At 40.3% G+C, this 19,265-nt stretch overlaps 1 protein-coding gene across 1 annotated transcript in view; it reads left to right on the top strand.

Moving 5' to 3' along the window:
• KIAA1549L (KIAA1549 like) overlaps positions 1 to 19,265 on the top strand; it is a 136,571-nt gene that overhangs the window by 105,403 nt on the left and 11,903 nt on the right. The window contains exons 16-19 of the mRNA XM_063397930.1: positions 2,201 to 2,330; positions 7,276 to 7,623; positions 14,759 to 14,856; positions 15,730 to 15,875. Coding sequence (XP_063254000.1) covers positions 2,201 to 2,330; positions 7,276 to 7,623; positions 14,759 to 14,856; positions 15,730 to 15,875 — 722 coding nt within the window. The remainder of the gene's footprint in view (positions 1 to 2,200; positions 2,331 to 7,275; positions 7,624 to 14,758; positions 14,857 to 15,729; positions 15,876 to 19,265) is intronic.

The following is a 19,265-nucleotide window of genomic DNA, read 5'->3' as shown; positions in this document are numbered from 1 at the left end:
ATCACTCAAGGCTATCTTTATATTTTGGATTAATTTTAAATTGTATTTTAAAATGATTTACGAAGCTTTGCTGCTAAATGATTTGGGGTTTTTTTCCCAGAACAAAGAGCTTTGTGCTCTAGGTACCTTTCAGTCATCAGTACCATAATCCTCATGTTTTAAAACATTCCAGCTGTGCTCCCAGAAAACACTTCCTAACCCATTTCAATGCCTGTTGTTCCCGTTCATACCTCCTCTCTCATTAGTAAAACTCTCTTAAATGAGGTAATTGGCAATCTCAAGGTAATTTTTAAGAGCCTACTGATGATATGCACTATTCTTGGATTTTCTTTAATAGTTTGTAATCAGGTCAAGAATCTGCACGTTTTACAGAGCTGTATATTTGAATTCCTCAGAAAATACAACACAATTGCCTCAACTGAGTATTTATGGACCTATTGTAAAACATGAAATTTTAGAATGTAAGAAGATGAAGATTGTCAGATCTGATTACCCTGTGCATAACCCTGTCTTCTCGTAATATCAAATGTATAGTCAGAGAAAGACTACATAGGAAGAAGGAATTTATTCAGTATTATTTTTGTAGGGGAAACTTCTTCCAAAAGCCCTGCTTGCCTTCTGCTTTGGCAGTGCATTTGGGACTTTCAGACATGAGCATGGGGATTTGGTGATCAAGGGTCACTCAGAACTTTTTGAAAGTTGCCTTAAAGCTAAGTGCATGCCTGAGTAATTTATTTAATCAGAAGCGTGAAATTGATATTTTTTCCCCTACCTTTTATCCTGTCTGATCATGTAAATGTCCTACTTTCTGGATTTCTGCAAACCAGTTGCTGTTGCTCTAATCTGTCAAAGCAAAAAGTGCTGTTAACAAGATCTGGAATAACCGAAGAATTATTTATCAGTGAATTAATTTGGTCTGTCTTGTCTGTTCCTTTCATTGATGGTTCTTGAGATGTTAAACCATGAAGTGACTTGGAAGTGTGACTTCTGACATAATAGTGCAACTTGTCCTACTTCACTATGAGCATTGGCAGGCCCCCTGTGTAAAATAAGCAGCACAGAGATGTGTTAGATGACCTGATCTAATTTTAATATTCTGAATGGAGCAATTGCACAAGGCAGAAAAATAGCATGGCTAGGCAAAGATAACTTTGTATCAGGCTCTAACACTGTGATTACTGTGTTAATAAATGAAGCTGGCATGCCATTATTTCATCTGTTACTGATCTACTTCAGGACCAGTGCTTCTCTGGAGAGTGCAACAAATGAGTAATGGCCAGATACAGTGTGAGAACAACTCATAAACTCTGCTGGTGTAGAAGCACTCCTCTTAAAAGATGCAGCTTGATGAAGCATAAAGTTCCTGTACCACCATTTGGCAAACCCTCCTGCAGATATGTACAGAATGCTCTGCATTTCACAGAGGGATGCTGCATTTGTTTTTGTATAACCAGCAACAAGGGCAGAAATGGTTTTGCTGGAGAAATTCCTGGGTATTTTGGATATTCAGTTTTATTCTGCCTTTCTATTGCATTTGCTTCCCCTTGGTTTGGGGCACCCAGCAGTGGAAGCTCAATACTCAGGGATGAGCAGCCCTTTGTCCCAGTGAAGCAGCTGAATCCTGGGAAGCACAGCTCTCTGAGAAAGCTGTGGCCAGTTACCAAACTGGCTATTTAAAACCAGCATCCTGCAAGCAGTTTCCTCCCACTGCTGTGTCTCTTCCCCTTCCCTTTGCTGGGGGTTTGTTTCAGTGGAGTGTTTTTCTGCTTCTCTCTCCTTGCTCAGGATCAGCAACCAAAATCTCCTCTCCCCATCTGTGTGTGTGGGAGATCCTGTTATATATATATATATATATATATATATATATATATTTTTTTTTTTTTTTTTAATGAATTTGAATCCTATCAGCTGAAGTTAAAAGGGTCCTGATATCTTCTTGGGACATATTTCATCTGATAAGCTCCCACATACAACATCCATGTCTTTTACCTAACTTGTTTTCCTTAAACCATAAAAAACAATTATCATCTCTAAATAAGGTTACTGGTTTCTAAACTTCATATATGTAGAAAGAATATCCTGTAACAAAGCGGCATTTTTGTGAACATCATAATTTTAGAATATGGGTGAGTATTAACAACTACTGCCTGTCATAAATTTTTGTTTTCACTTTACTGTTTTCTCATTTCACGTTTTCTAGGCAGCCACTAAAGAACTCAGTGTACAGGAGCAGGCAGTCCCTGAACAGCCCCAGCCCAGGGGAAACTGAGATGGATCTTCTGGTGACTCGAGAAAGGCCCAGACGTGGCATCCGGAACAGTGGATACGACGTAAGTGTGTTGGGTAGAGGCAGGGAAATCTGCTCAGCAAAGGCTTAACTTGCTCCTAAACTCAGGGAACTATTGATGAGCCACCAGACAGACTGCTATGAGATATTTAGTGTTACAGGAGTTTATGTGCACTCAGCATCTTGAAAAAAGCTCTGGCTCTTTCATGTACTTCATCGCTCTACACCATTTTACAGTCTGAAATGCAAACAAAGTGTTTGCCCAAACCCCATTATTTGCCAAAGTATTAAATCTTGAATTTAGGTAGTTCTTCTACGTGTGTGGCTGCTTGACAGTGAGCTTTCTTCATTGCAATTAAAATCCTCTGTTTGTTCTGAAGAACAGCCTGGAGCTGCTCTCTTGATTCAGAAGAATGAACAGCCGACTTCTGGGATTTTTTACCTAAGTCCCAAAGTCAGTGTTTTGTGGAAGTCCCCTAGGGACAGGTGTTGTCCTCTTGCTCCCATCAGAACTGGGGGAGTTTTGTGTAGGTAAATGTCAAACCCAGCCAGAGGAGATGCTGCTTTATGGTCCAAGGAGCTCACGCAGCCAGCACAAGGCAGAGGAGTTGTCTTATGCAATCTGAACAAACACTGGGTGCAAGTTGACACGGTGTGAACCCAAAAGGAGGATTAAAAATAGCCCCCACACTGGGGCAATGTTGAGTTTTTCAATCTTTTGTCATGTCACATGGACAAACCTACTGTAGCTCAGCCAGCCCTGAAGATCAGTCCCTAGAGAGGGTCTAAACCATTCTGGAAAGCAAGGAAGTCCACCTGTGGTTGCCCATCCTCTAAACATTGTAAGTGAAAAACTGTTTTTTGGGGGGGAGTGGATGGGGTGATGTTTCATTGTCAACCCTCTCTCTGCCAGGACTGTGTTTTTAGCAAGGTGAAAGAAAGTACCAAAGTTGGGGGGATGTGTTCAGGAAGGTTTAAACCTTTCACAAATTCTTCAGGGGTGTTGTAATCATCAGATTTCTGGAAGGAGTTCCTGCATTTGGACACTTTCCATCAGACTGCAGGAGTCGTGTGGGGCTGTGTGAGTGGGATGACTGGTACACTGCCTTCTGAGGAATTAGGATGTCAATACTATGCTAATAAAAGCTAGCTCTTCACAGGGGATATTTCCCTGGAAATCAGTGTTGAAAACATTCTGGGAGCAGGCACGGCAGCTGATTTTAAAAATATATTTCAATATATTTTGCATGTTATATATGAAACATATTTAAAAGAAAATGTCCTTGAAAGTAGATTAAGGAGCTTATGCAGATTCTGAAGCATCCTCAGAGCAATTATAAACTCTGAGATGTGTGCACATCACAGAAAAAAATTGCTTTTGCCTTGCCTTTGGCGCTGCAGTTGTGCGACCTGTCCCTGGCACAGTGCTTTACTGCTAAGTTACATAAAACCCCTCTGCCCAATGCACTGCAGACTCACTGCAGTGCACCTCTTCCAGCTCTGAATGCATTTGAAAGCACAGAAATGCCGCTGGGAAAATGGGACAGGGTATTGAAATGTAGCTGAGCCTGCAGCGTGGGCTGGTCCCCTGCTCCTGTTGGAGGCTCCCCGGAGCTGTGTCTGATGGGCTTCGTCTCCAGGATACCCATGGGTGGGCACTGCTGCCTGCATCCATGGAATCCATGGATCTCACCAACCAACCACCTCTGGAGATGGGTGAGGAAGGGCTGCGTGGATTGCTGACCCTTGGGCCCTTTCTGTTTCATACAGCAACACCTGGAACCCATTTTTGACATTCGATTTGTCATATTGAATGTTCCAGCCTTCTCAAGCTGCTGCTAACCTCTTCCTCCCAGCATGTTATTGAGCAGCAAGTCCTGCCAAAGAATAGTGAAATTTGCATTTTATAAGCAGTGCCAAATAATTCAATTTATGAATCAAATAGTTTGCATCGCCTTCATGTTGTGAGACATTTTTTACAGCATAAAAAATTGTGGGGGGAATTGGAGCTGTTACCAGTACACCCAGATTATGAGTTGAGGTTTTCTTCCCAACAATAATTACACTTTTATTTTTAAAGACTTGAGATCACCCAGATTCTTTAAGAAAACTCCTTAAGAATTCTTTACTCGTGCGCAACCACAAGGTTTCCTTTCAATAATGAATTTCTGAATGGTTTTCTAAAATTCTTCATTCATACTTCTCTAAAATTACTTTATTCTCTATAATTAATTTTTATTATATTTCTCTGAATCATGGTTCTGTTTCTCAGAGCTAAAAACTGATAAAGATATGAGAATAAAGATACAATATTTTACCTTGTCCCTATAGAATATGTAGCTTTTAATATTATTTGGAGTGTACACTCTCCTATTTGATGTTCTCAGTATATTATTTGCCTTTATGGTGTCTTTTATAAAAGAATTATTATCTCCATTTTAAAGAAGCTCAACAGGTTTTACTATCATCACCTTCAACTAGGAATTCGATTAAGGAGACTTTATGAACATGTTTATTATTTTCAGCAAGTTCATGAACAACTGTGTGTAGAGTAAATGCCATAATGAAAGACTCTAGAATGTCTAGACTGCTGTAATAAGATTTATACAGAGCAGAAAATATTTAGGCTGATTTTGGTATAAAAGGAAGAAAATGACCTTATTATATATGTCTAAGAAATCAGTATACAAAAGAATTCACAGACATAATTTTGTTGTGTAGCTAAATTAATGCAACGCATCCCAAAGCTTATAGATTAATGTTCACATAAAGAATTTTACTGATAAAGCTGCAGCAGCAGAATTATTAAGTGTAGAAAGTCTGTCTCTCACTGTAGGGTTTTATTTGCTTTCTTCATGTACCTCTAGTTCCTTCTATAATACAGTAAGTGTGTATGATTTTATGTAATGGTTGCATTAATGAATAGTGGCCTCTATTTGTGATAGCTATGTGTTTCAGTTGATAGGATGGCAAATGGCATACCTCAGAAAGTGATAAGATTAATTGAAATAGATTTTAAAAAATGAGGAAAAGAAATGATTATTACTCTCCTCCAAAATCTTCATGTTAGCTTTTTTATTGGTAAATCAAAACTGCCGTAATGTTGGCTGCTAATATGCATCTGGAATACACGTGATATATTTTAAACATTCTGTGGGGGTCTAATGGCTTCACCAGTGAGTTGCAGTAGAAAACCTGATTTATTTCAGCATTGGGCACTAATAGGTCTGTGTGGGATTCCACTCACATTTTTGCAGGCATGAGCAAATAGAAGGACCATGGTTATTAATCATCCAGTCAGGACATTATGATTTCAGAGGCTCTTTAGCTGCACTTACACAAACTACCATTGCATTTTATAGTCAGGCTACTAAAACGTGTCTGACTTTTATATTATGTAGCAACACAAACAATAACAGAATCCAAATGCAGCAAGGAAATTAAGGGAAAGTGTATAGTTGAAGATTTTCTGCAAAGTTTTTCCATTTAAGATCATCTGGTGCAGTTGCACCAATCTAATGTGTGTACCACTTGGGAAGCCTGAATTTGAGTTTGTGGTTTTGAATTTAGACAATATATTTTATAGCCATGACTATATAAATTGTAGTTAAATTCTAATGTGCAAATCATTAATTTTTATCTCCATTTTTCTCGTGTTTTACTGCTGTATTTCCATTAAATACAAAATATAGCTATACTTTAAACAGAGAAGGCAAATTAATATTTTACTTAGGTTTATTATCACTTTTCACTAGCAATGTACATCTTTTCTGAGTGGCTGATTAAAGAAGAAGAAAACTAGTTTGATTTTCCTTCTGAAAAGGAAGAAATATATATTATGATTGTCCTATAGCTTGTAAAATCTTGGGAGCACAGTTGCTTATCTATTCAGGTGTGGAAAAGCACTATGACAGGGGAAAAAATATGCTGCACTAGGAGCTAAGAACACTGAAATGATCAGGATAGTGCTAGAATTTTTAACAAGAACGTCCTGTTTATTCTTTTATTTATGGCTATTTTAAACACTAGCACAGTTTCTAACCACATGCTATATATAGAAGGAGGCACATATCCTATTGCTCATCCCATTTATCCTGGCATAGTCAATGAATTTTACAGGTATTTAAAGAATTTTAAGGGATCAGTTGCTGGTTTCAAACATATGTTTTTAAAACTCCAGGCTGTAAAACTGATCTCACAAAGTACAGATGAAAGGTAGTATTCCACTTTCAACTTCTTGCAATGTGATGATTGTTTTCAGTCATGGAGTTATAGTCCCAAAAAACCCCCAAAAAACCCCACAAAGCAGGGAGGTGATTTCTGTTTGTACTTATCTGTACAGAAGGAATCACCCTGGGAGTAACCCTTCAAGCTAAGCTGCCCAAGCACTGTCTGCTCCTTGGAGAACGTCCTTCACTCCCTGTTCTCAGGTTAACTTTGCACAAATAGCTGCAACTCCTGCTTGGGGGCTGGACCAAGGTGTTCTCTGCGAGGGGCAGGACTGAATTTGTGGTGTCATTATTAGCAAGTTCAGAGAAACTCCTAAACTTTAGCTCTTCAGAAATCTTAATGTGAGAGTGTGAACAAAGGGATTTCAGTCTCTCTAGCTGTAACAAGCTGTCCCTTGTAAGGCGTCCTTCACAGTGATGGCACTATTTAGGGAAGAGTTCTCTTCCTGGTACAGTTGCACTGCCATTGATACCACAACTAAGGGAAGAATTCAAACATTAATTCTAATTGTTTTTAAGTGAGTCGTTGACAGTTTAATATGCAACAGAGTGTCCCTGCTACTTCTCCCAGCAAACAATATAGAATATGAAAGGCTTTTATACTCCCCTGCATCATATAATTTCTTTCTGATATTTGTCATGCGTCTACGTTGCCACAATTCCCTATTTGTGTGTGTTACGTCTGTGTTTGCGAGCGCCGCAGCAGCACCAGTGCTGTCCTGTAAAGCCTTTGACACATACTTTCACTCCCCCCACCAGACCGAGCCCGAAATCATAGAAGAAACAAACGTGGACCGCGTCGGCGAGCCGCGGAATTACGGCCGGGCCCGCCAGGCCAAGGGCCACTCGGAGACGTCGACGCTGAGCTCGCAGCCGTCCATCGACGAGGTGCGGCAGCAGATGCACATGCTGCTGGAGGAGGCCTTCAGCCTGGCCTCGGCCGGCCACGGCGGCCAGCCCCGCCAGGACGCCTACGGCTCCGCCCCGCACCTGCCCTACTCCGAGGTGGTGACCAGCGCCCCGGGCACCATGACCCGGCCGCGGGCCGGCGTGCAGTGGGTGCCCACCTACAGGCCAGAAGTGTACCAGTACAGCCTGCCCAGGCCCGTAAGTGGAGCTGCTCTTCGCTACGCTGTAACGTCAGAAAGGGGTTTCCATTACAAGACACTTTGTTTTTTTTTTTTTTAAAGTAGTCCGTTGCGTTTTATCTTCTTTTTTGCCAGGGTCGGGATTAAATGCTCGAGACGGTATTTCTTGTTCGGACTCAAAAGTTTATTAATTCTAACCTATATTGCAGTCTCACAAGCTGTGAGTTCTACAGCACTTCTAGCTAACAAACTAAAAAATGGAGCCGTATCTCTCTCTCTGCAAGGCCTTTTAAGGATATACTGTCCAATTATGAAATGACATCTAATTATTTTTTCTTTACAAGGTCTTTTAAGGATATACTGTCCAATTACAAAATGACGCCTAAATTACTTTTACTTTTAACTCAATGACCAATCACCGGTGGCCCACAATGCGGACTTTTCTATCCAATTACAAAATACCACCCAGACCCATGAAGAAGAAGGTGAAAAAGGGTGACTAGCCTCCACCCTAAAACATCCATTTTGCTTTATATATATATATTACTATAGTCTAAACCCTTAAACTCTTAAGTTTTCCCCTATGTGATATTACATACTTCTATTAAAACCACACTCCCATAATCCCAGTTTTATCACTCAATTTTGGGAGCCTTTTCCAAGGCTTCAGGTCAAATGCAGGGTTTTCTTGGGGGTCAGTGCCTGTCAGCACAGAAAGCCTAAAATTCTCAGTGACCAGGGTTCTAACAGTAGTCCCATTTACATGCTTAAAACCACATGCTTACACAAAATAAGTATGCGTAGAGTGGTGTGTATATATATATATATATATATATATATATATACACACACACACACACATACACACATATTTGCTTGCCTAGATACAAACCTAGACTTTGCAGTTCGGAGGGTGGGTGACCCACACACATACACCATGAAAGACTCAGTATCTATTTTAGCAGCAAGGTTGTCTTGTCTAAATTGTACTAAGAATTAAAAGAATAGGCTGTAGGCTGTTCAACATCTCCCAAACTTCTTTACACATCTCCTTATACTCGGTGAATGCTTATTAGGAGTCAATATGGTTTTATGGAATAACTATGGTGACATAGGTAGGTAGGGAACACCAACATTTCTGCATCACTGGAGAGGTTCACCACCAAGAGCAACCTGAAATGTGGGCTGTTATTGGCAGTCTTACACTTACAGCTATTGGCTTGGGTCTCTAGAGAAGAAATCAAGCACAGATTTAATTCCACAGGTCTCTAGTTAACCTCATAACTCACTTTGTCTTTCATTTTCTAGCCCCAAGCAGCAGCTAACATGTCCTCAGCTCGCAGAAGAAATACATGAATTAGGAACTTAAACCCAAGGGTGGAAATTGTTAAGGGAGTTTTGTAGGTGTCTAGACAGCAGTGACATTAGCACTGTGCACACCCTCACGTGTGAAACTGCCCCTGAATTCCCACATATGGTAATGTGAAACTCAACAATATATTTTCTTTTATGTCAGATACAAATCTAAACCAGAGGTGATTGCTTTCAGATAAGAAATAGCCCATCTATACCAGTGTGATAAATTGTTCATTCTAAGGCTATTTTTGGTCAGAAATTATTTTTTTTAAATATATTTCAAATTGGGTCCCTAACTGTGGCTAGAATAAGAAGATAATGCCCAAAACCATTCAAAATAACCATTACCATGACTTCCCTCCATGACAATAAAGAACACATTAAGGGATGCTGCTTCTGAACTATTCTGAACACAGTTGAAAGCCAGTGGCACTGCCTGCAAAGGTTCAGGTTGTTGCTATTTAAATCATGCTAAAGGTTAGTTCTGGCACTTTAAAATTGGTCTGATGAAATTCATACAGCATATAATCATATTTTATGGTTAGAATTCAATTAAAAGCTTAAGAGACAGCTAATGGGGAGTCAAATCACCTCGACACTTCAAAGAATCTTTCTAAAATTAAATTAAAAATATTATATGGTGAGAGGTTTTTAAAAAATACAATAGCCACTCTTTTTATGAGTGATGATGCACTGATAAATGAATGATTCACTGTTGTCTTACTGAGATTTATTACTCTCCTAAATCATCTGCGTGTTTGGGACCTTTTGCTTATCTTTCCAGCATTCTGAGGACAGAGTTAAATTTCCTGAAGATAGTTGATTGCCACACATTAGGATAGGCACAGACTGCTGGGACTTGGATAAGGGAAATTCGTAGTTTTCTGCATATCAGTTTCAGGAATATCCCCTGTGCTCCAACCACCCTGTTTTCTGTTTTGTTCTCATGGAGATGGAAGGTTGGAACTGAAAATATCCCCACCTTTGGGGATGAGAGTTACCTGTGCACTGGGATGTTTGTTACCTCTGTAAACTAAGAATTACTCACTTTTGCCCTTTCTTAAAATTCAATTCTTAGTGGTAATTAAAAGTGAAGATCAACAAATCTGTTACAATTCAAAACCATGAGCATTTTAAAAATGAAAATTTCATCTTTGAAAATTCTAGAGCATTTTTTCTTCTTAGATGGAACAAGTGCAGAGGGGTCCAGAGCCACTCTTTAGTTCTGTGTTTCTTCATGTGTCCTCCAAATTGTGGATCTTTACTTTTTTGTAGTCAACTTCTTGGCTAGTCCCACCATCAAACATTTGTGTACCTCTCCAGAGTGTTTTTTCCTTTTCCATTTTCTTCTCCCTTTTGACGCTTTCTGTGTGTTTTTTATTTGTTTGGTTGGGTTTTTGTGTACGTGCTGCCATTAACACAGAAATTATTTGTAGCTCTTGTGAGGGAATGCCTGTTTGCCAACCTGCTCATTGAGTGACCTGTGAAAAGAGGATTCCTCCACACGGGGCTCATGCCTTCTCCTGGCAGAGGAAAGCCAGTGGAATGCAAACTCTCCCTGTTGTTCTGGAGCTTCCAAAAACATGCTGAGTAACACTTGGCTGCATCCTTGGCACCCAGCTGGTGTTCTGTGACTGGAGGATGGAGCTAAAGAGTTGAATGTGTGACACCAGCCCGACCGCCAGCTCTGTGCCTTGGTTGATCATGTTGCAACTTTGGAAATTTGCTCAGCTGAGTCAAGTGAGAGCTGAGACCAGAGAAGAAAACCCTCTCCATCACAAGGCTGGACCAGTCTCCATCTCTCCTCTTCAGTGCTCTGGAAAGAGGAGTGGCAGTAACAGAGCTCTGGGTCCCAAGGTGAGACCCAGCACCACAGACAGGCACTCATGATCAGCACTCACAGCCCAAGTGACTGGTGAAGTACCCCAGTCCTCAGAGCTCCCCTTCATTTAACAGAGATAAAGTGGGAGTATTTTACCAAAATTCAGCCACTTTCAATAACAGCTGCTTAGTATAAAACAGGACAGCTATAAAGGCAAAGCCAAATCAGCAAATTTGCATTACTTCTGGACTGCAATTTAATAATCAAATAAGTTAAATCATTCCACTACTTAACAAGGACACTGACCTTTTAATTCCTATATGAGATGTAAGGAAATGGCTATGTCTGTAATTAGAAGGTAACACAGAATACTTTCACCCAAGACCAATCTGGTGAAAGGTGGTAAAAATATTTAAATATTACAACTAGGGAAGTGTAGCCTTAAAACTAAATGAAAAGTTTCTGCTTTGGCCTACAGGTGCTGTGTGCTGGCCTATGAACACAGGCTGAGACTTGGGGTTGTTCAGCCTGGAAATGAGATGGCTCCAGGGAGACCTTAGAACACCTTCCACTACCTAAAGGAGATACAAGAGAGCTGGAGAGGGGCTTTTTAGTGATAGGACAAGTGGGAATGACTTTAAACTGACAGAAGGCAGGGTTAGATTGGATATGGACAAGGAATTCTGTACTGTGAAGGTGGTGAGGCGCTGGAGCAGGCTGCCCAAAAAGTTGTGTGTGACCCAACAGAGGGAGTGTTCAAGGCTAGGCTGGATGGGGCTCTTAGCAGCCTGGTCTAGTGGAAGGAGTCCCTGCCTGTTGCAAAGGGCATGGGCCTAGATAATCTTTAAGGTCCCTTCCAAACCATTCTGTGATTTTTCTTTTCTACATCCTGATGGGTGGTACCTTGGGCGGTCGTGGGTTTTAGGGGACAATGGTGCAGGTGTCTGCTGGTGGCTGAACTCCCTCCTCCAGAGGATTTATTGTCCTTGGCCCAGTGGCTGCTAAACTGCCCTTCCTACTTTTGAAAATGATTTATTGGTTTGCTTTTTAAATTGTCAGGGTTCTAGCTGCAGCAGACTCCTTCACTGGCATTTCTACGAGAGGGTGTCATGGGGTCTGCACTCTGGTACCTGTGCAGCCTCTCCTGCATCTCAGGTGTGATTCCTTCTGTCAGTGATTGTTACAGCCTTTATATTACAGATGTTCTCATTTTTCAAAAAATAGGGTTTGGAACCCACACAGAATGTTTTCCTTCTTAAGAATTTTGTCTTTTGTTCTTTTTGGACTTTTGATTTGTTTGTTTCTGTTTGGTTGGGTTTGTTTTTGTTTGTTTTGTTTTTGTTTTTTTTTTTTTGCTAGTAAACAAGAGATCATTTTAAAAGGATAAATACATTTGAAGAGTAAAATTAGTCAAATCTGTGAAATCAGCCAGGTTTCGTTTTTTGTTTGTTGTTTTTCTCTCTGACTTGCTTCACAATGGTGAAAGTGACTTTAACTCTACAATCATGCCAGTTGGCCAAGAGCCTAAGGGTTCATAAAAATCTGTAACAGGCCTCTCTGGTAAAACTTTGATTTCATTTAGCTTCTGAACACTTTTTTCCCCACTTATATGTTGCCTGCAGGAAAACAGTGATGCTCCAACCCATTGGAGGAACTCTAGAAATTTCACTGGAGTTCCCTCCCACAACCACGTTGGTGTGTGTGGATCTCAGGGCAACAAGGGCTGCCTCCTGTCCCCTCTGGACAGACTGTTCCTCAGCATGGTGCAGCAGATCTTCTTACAGAATTTATCACTTTAACAGGATTTTTTCTGCCCAGCCATTAGCAAAATATTGCCACTCACTCAAAATTATTCATCTCCTGTGTAAGCAGCAAAAGAAAGGCTTAGATTTTCTATTTTACTTTTTTCCCCACGAAAATTCCAGTGCAAGTCACAGCATATTTGTGAACTGTGATCCCTTAAAATACTTAATACCTCCTTTGATGTCCATGTTCCAAAGCACAACACTCAAGAGAAAACCCAGATCCACCTCTGAGTCTCTGCCTACCCTGCTAAACAGCGTCTGGAGTCACCTCCCACTCTGGACCATTATCTCATGTGCTGTTCCTTTAAAATAGGGGGAATGAAAAGGATTTCATACTTGGCACAAATGCATGCTGAGAGCAAGATGTGGGATGAAAGGCTTGTGCAGCCAGAAGGGAGTGTTCAGTCAGCCTGTGAGGGCACTGCCAGCGTTTGAGATGCAGACGAGGCATTGCAGACCATTTCACATCCAGCACTATCAGGAGAAATATAATTGAGCTTTTCTTTGATGTGAATAACATTTGTTTTTTCCCTACAGTTCTTTCATTAGAAATCAGTATTTCCGACCCCTGGCTAAGAAATGTACCAGTGTCTTTTAAGATTTTTTCCCCTCCCACTTAAATGTAGAAATTCTTTAAATATCATGGTAGCACGGTAAAAGTAAATATTAGGAGACTTTGTAGGTGGCATGAAAGAAAAAATTATTTTCAGAGACATGCCTTTGAGGGTTTCTAACCTGCTTTAAAAGGGGTAGCAGTGAGAGGACAGAGGAAGATGCTGGGTCTGTACTGCTTTTCCCTTGGAGACTCATTCAAAATCAGTTTGATAAGTTACCTTTCCTTTTTGCTGACCTAGTTTTGCAGGTGTTTGAGAATGAAGGTATTTGGAACACAGTCTAAATGTGCAATTTTAAAAGAGGATTACTGAAAGACAGTGTTTTCTGATATATAATGTGAGATTTATATTTCCAAATTCCAACCTAAGTGTAGGTGGTAAGTCTGAAATAATCATGTAAATCCTGTAGGCTTTTTCTCTGGGCAGAAGATAGAATGTGACTCATCCCATGTGTTTTAATGTGTTTTTAACTTTCACTGCTGTTTGTGGAGGAGCTTCTCTGGCTAAACCAGATTCTTTTTCTTTAGCGGGCCAAAGTCCCATCATTGCACTTCATATTTTGTCAAAATGCCATTGTCTTGATAGTGGTCAGCCTTTCCAAAATGTTTTATTTGTTATTGCTCTGATTTTATCTTTAATCCTGTACATTGCTCTGAAGTATCCTCATGAAAACCACAACTGAAAAAAAATCACAACCAAACAATAAGCCAAAACCCCATAGGATAAAAAAACCCACCCATGATGTGTTAAAGAAAAGTTTAGTGAAACATCTAGTTGAGGTATTCCTCTGTCTCTAAGTGTATTTGGAAAAACTATGGCCTCTAATCTATAGCAGTGCAAAGGATTTAGGAGGAAAATTTTGTCTTGCATGTCATTTCTTGGGTGCTGTGGGTTTCATGCACATAACTACTCCTCCTTCACATTTATTAGTGATGAAATTCAGAATTACTGTGGGCAAGTTGCTTATTTTTTTGACTTTGTGGGTTGGGCCTGGTGTTCCTCTGGATCAGTCTTCCTTTTCAGAACTGTTTGAGGCCTTTGTCGCTGTGTTGGAAAGTCGGGAGTTTTGTGGAAAATTTTCTTTTCATCTCTTGAAGGCTGAAAGGAAGAGGTTGAAATACAGATTATTCACAGGGAGCTTCACTGTAGTACACACTGCTCTGAGGATTCCTTCTGAATGTTTGAAATACTTTTTTCCTGGAGAAAGAGAAAATACTCAGATCTTTATCCCAGGATCCAAAGCAGCTGTTGAGACTCACATGATCACAACAGATCTGCTTTGCCAGCAGGTTACAAATGTTACAAAGAGATGGTGTTTAATATATTTTATATTAATTAGACTTCATCTTGTCTCTGAGCTCATTTTCAGGTTTTCTTCCACATTCAAAAGTCACCAAGGCACTGTAAATTCTCAAATAAATGCAATTATTGTTGGTGCCACAAAAAGTTAGCTTCCTGGCACACAGAGCAAGTATTTAATTTCTGATTTTGTTTTGTTTTTCAATTTGACTGAGATCTACTGGTGTTTCAGAAAATGTTTATTTTTCTCTGTTACAGGCTTATAGATTTTCTCAGCTTCCTGAGATGGTAATGGGTTCTCCTCCCCCTCCTGTCCCTCCCAGAACGGGTCCTGTGGCTGTTGCCTCTCTCAGGAGGTATTTATCTGTTATTTTATTTCAGGCATGGTCTCTAAACTCCACTGTCAATAAGATCCAGGGTAAACCCTGAAGAGGCACTTACAAGGCACTTAAAAAGATCCAGTAATGAAATTAGAAACATGCTGGGTTTATTTCATTTTAACACAAAACAAAATAACAATGAATTTTCTGTTAGCTAGTCTGTGTCAGTAGAATTAGGAAATGCAGGCTCTTGTTTCTTTTAAATCATTCTTTGCCTCAGCGCCACACATAATGGTGTGCTGGATTGAGGCAGATAATTCACACCTCATTCTCCTGCTTTCCTGTGTTGTGAGGACTTGCAACATTTCCAAAGGCGTTAGCGCTTCCCAAGTGCAGTTAATGTTATTTACCACAGTGGTCTCCTACTGTATGGCACCATGTCATGTCCACTGTTGTGACTGTCTGTAGACCGTGTTGAATTATGGTAAAGCTCTGGTGAGTTATGGTAAAGCTCTGGTGAATTATGGTAAAGCTCTGGTGAGTTATGGTAAAGCTCTGGTGAATTATGGTAAAGCTCTGGTGAGTTATGGTAAAGCTCTGGTTTTGGTGTTGAATTTCACAGGCATTTGTTTGAAGCAGCAAGCAAAGCCCCTGTACGATGGTAATAATGTGCTTTGGTAAAACGGCAACCAGGCTAAAAGGCTTGCTTGCAAACTTCTCCAGACCTCTCCAAACTTCTCCTTGTTGTCCAGTTGTTCTCCAGACTTCTGTCATGCCAGAGAAAAGTTGGACATCTTGCTCCTCATGGGCTTGTCCTGCTGTAGGTGACAGGCATCTATGTGGCAACAAATCTTATCTGTAGGTCAGAGTGACAAAAATTTCAATTTCTTTTTCTTTCTTAATGCACAGGTCTACGTCAGATATTGGCAGCAAAGTGAGAATACCTGAGTCCAGTGGAGCAGATCAGGCCCAGCATCACGATCAGACACCTTTTGCACCGGGTTCGAGAGCTCCCATGTCTGTTGGCCCACTCGATCAATCGGCTTTTCACTCAGGTGAAAATAATGCAGGCTCACCTCGGAGCTTTGAGAGCCTTATAAGTTATTTTGGATATAAATGAATGTAGGGGATATACCAAATAAGGATGGTTGTTTGGAGAAAGACTGTATCAGGTGGGGTTTTTCCTGGTGCAGCTGAAGGAGCTGTCCCTTTGTAAGTGCATCACCAGCTGCATCGTAAGACACTCATCCTGCAGAAGCACCAGGAAATGGCCTTTTCTGAAGGTAGGACCTAGCAGTAATGTCCCAGATGTTCTGTGCTCGAGTATGGCATTCTGCTATCACACTAATCAGGACTCTGAATTGGTAAAACCCAGTAAAACTGTTCATCTGTACCGCAAAACACAGCAGAATTTTTAGGGAGGGTTAGAGGGTGTTGGTGGCAAAATAAGTTGCAGTATTGGGACTTCTGTGTGACTTGTTTGTGTTGCACTTTGTACCAACCAAGCAAAGTGGCAGTGACAGGTAATGAGGGAGAAATGAGGGGAGAAATGAATTAGATCTTTCCAATATTTTGTCAGTCAAGAATATTGATCCAAGTGCTTGAAAACTTTTTTAAGGCACCCTCTTTCCTCTTGAGAAACTTGACCCCTACTCTTGTCAGAACAGTGGGCTACTGAGGAAGGCAGATGGAAAGAATATAGCCCCTTCTCTTCAAAACACAATAATAATCAAATAACTTAAATCATTCCACGAGTTAACAAGGACACTGACCTTTTAATTTAAGGCAGTGGTGCTATTGCACAGTCAAAGGTAATCTGTTAGCTCTTCACTCCTGTTCTGGAGAGTATAGTTTCTGCCCAGAACTTGTCTAAAAGTCCCAGTTTTAAAGGCCTAGTCAGTTCTGGGATCTTCTGATATGAGTTGTATTTTTATAAATTAATTGATTCAATCATGAGATGAGGCTGATATACTGTTTTGATGGTGTCTGGATAATATTTAGCTGGAAAACATATTTCAAGTGGCTTCTTATTGGCAAAATGCATTTTCTTGAAGAGTTAGGAAAGCGCTTACAATATTCCGAAGAATTTTCCATTAGTTCAAAGCTTTGAAATGGGTAGGTTTGTTAGACATTGCTCTGTTAATCTGCCAGAGAAAATTCTTTCTTAGTCTCCTCAGAAATAATGGAGAGTTATCTGCATTGTCTTTGACATCATCTACTGAGAATCATAATGTGACTAAGAAAATGTATTGTCAATTAATTAAATACAGCAGCTCTGAAGGATCCATTCTACTCTCACTTATTGTCATACCTTCTGCAAATGGTGCAGGACCTGAAAGGAGCAGATGCTCACCCTCTTTTTTCAGAGCACATTCCAAGCTATAAAATATGCCACACTACCTAGACCTCCTCTTTATGTGTGCAGTAATGTGATCTGTGGGATACACTTTTTTATTGGATCCAGCAATGAGGAGATTTTATTGCTGTGTGTTGCTGAAGAGTGGCTGCAGTTCAGAAGAGACAAAATGACCTTCCTGTACATTGTGGAGTTTGCTGGAATAATTCTGGGAGTAGTTGAAGGAAACTTTCATATATGACAGGTGCTACAAAAGGCTGCAACACAAGAAAAGACAAGGGCAATTGTCAAAAATGTGCAATTGTAATACAAAGTTTCCAACATTCTGATATGAAGGTAAATTTTTATAGTCTCAATACATGAAGAAATATTGCTGCAGGTGCTTTTAGGAATGTTAGTGCCTAATGTCACTCTCATCCAGCCCAGCATCAGCTCTAAGATAAGGATGTTGCAATAGTAATTTAGAGTAAGGAATTACATCAGCCAACTGAATTTTCGAGTAGTAGCTCCTTTTGTTGTGGTTAAATTAAGAGTGTTTTGGTGGAGAAGCCATGTGCTATGTACAGGAGCAGTATTTTCTTCTCTGTACACATATGAAGAATGCTCATTTTTAGCTTTGCTAACTCATTTAAAAAAGCAACCCTTGGGCTGTGTATGACCTGGAAGGACAAATGATTGACCACACCTCTTCCCTTAGCCCACCCTCTTCTAAACCATGGGGCTGGAGGAATTGAGATAGAGGTGGTGTGTTTCTGCTCTGGAGAAAAATGAGCTACAAACCATATTTTGCTCCTCTTCTCATGCCCTGATTGCATCCATATCAATTCTGGCCTTGGGAAACTGTAAATATCTGGTTTATGGAGACTGCTTTGGGGATGGATGTCACTGGTGGAGTCTTTCTATCTCTGTGCATGTGCCCATGCAAGGTCCCAGCATCTGTCAGAGTAGGCAGCATAACCCTCCTGTAGATGGTTCAGGAGCAAAAAGTGTGCCAGGACTGCAAATGAGATTCTGGGGGATGCGTATTTGAAGCAGCCAGTAATTGATGCTAATTCAATTATACTCCATATGAATTTCAGGGGAAGGCCCACGTCTTTGTGATTTTGTCAGCATAGTGGTATAGCTACTGAGAGCAATTAGTAGCAATATTCAAATGACATGCAGTTGGAAGGGAGAGAAATTTTATTTTCTCTGCATTAATTCTAGTACAGAGAATCTGCCCAGCTGTGTAATGTTCCTATGCTTCCATTCCTCAGTGAAAATGTTGGAGTTGTACTTTGTTGTGTTTTCAAAGGATTTAGTGCCTTTCTGCTTTCATGTAAATGATATTATTTTTGCTATATCCTGTGAATCTGAAAAGTAAAATACGTGTCCCTGTAGTACAACTGAATAAACTAAAAACCTAATAACTGATAAATATGATATGCAGCTGTCCCATCCAGGATTTAGGGATGAGGATTTCATGCCCTCAGTGTGATGTTGGTGATTCACTGCTGGAGTCTGTCTTTGCATGTAAATAGACATTAGAGGAAGGAAGACTTAACAGGGCAAGAAAGTTGTTTGTATTCTATTTTTAGCTAGGCAAATACGTGGAGTTATGGTAACAAATCTCAAGGGAAATATGCACATTAGGATGCTGGTCTTCCAGACAGCCAGTTATGGCCTGTGGATAATCTCTGTACTGAATTGTTCTCTGCATCACTGTGGGCCACAGGAATAAACTTGCCCTGAAAGCAGATGTGCCCATATCCAGAGATTTGGCTGAAATTTATGCCAGCATGGCTGGCTCCTTCCACACAAATTGGAGTGTGATAGTGGGATTTTAATCCAAGAGGCTTCCTGGATATTCCTGTGCATACATCTTAATCAAGAGGTGATAAACCAGATCTGGGAGAAACAAATATTTATTAAAGTTGTAGGGGCATAATTTATGGCAATCATAGGAAATGAACTGGGAAAGGAACTGTGCAGGTAGAACCTTGGTATGTTTTGCAGAAGCATTGAAGTTTTATGATGGAATTGTTGAGAGTACAGCCTGTTAAACATATCAGTCACTCACTTTTGTATTTTTTTTGCTCAGAGATATCAA

This window comes from Prinia subflava, chromosome 5, assembly GCF_021018805.1.
Source record: "Prinia subflava isolate CZ2003 ecotype Zambia chromosome 5, Cam_Psub_1.2, whole genome shotgun sequence".
NCBI lineage: Eukaryota > Metazoa > Chordata > Aves > Passeriformes > Cisticolidae > Prinia > Prinia subflava.
The sequence above is the reverse complement of the archived record's forward strand: the minus strand, read 5'-3'. Positions and strand labels throughout refer to the sequence as shown.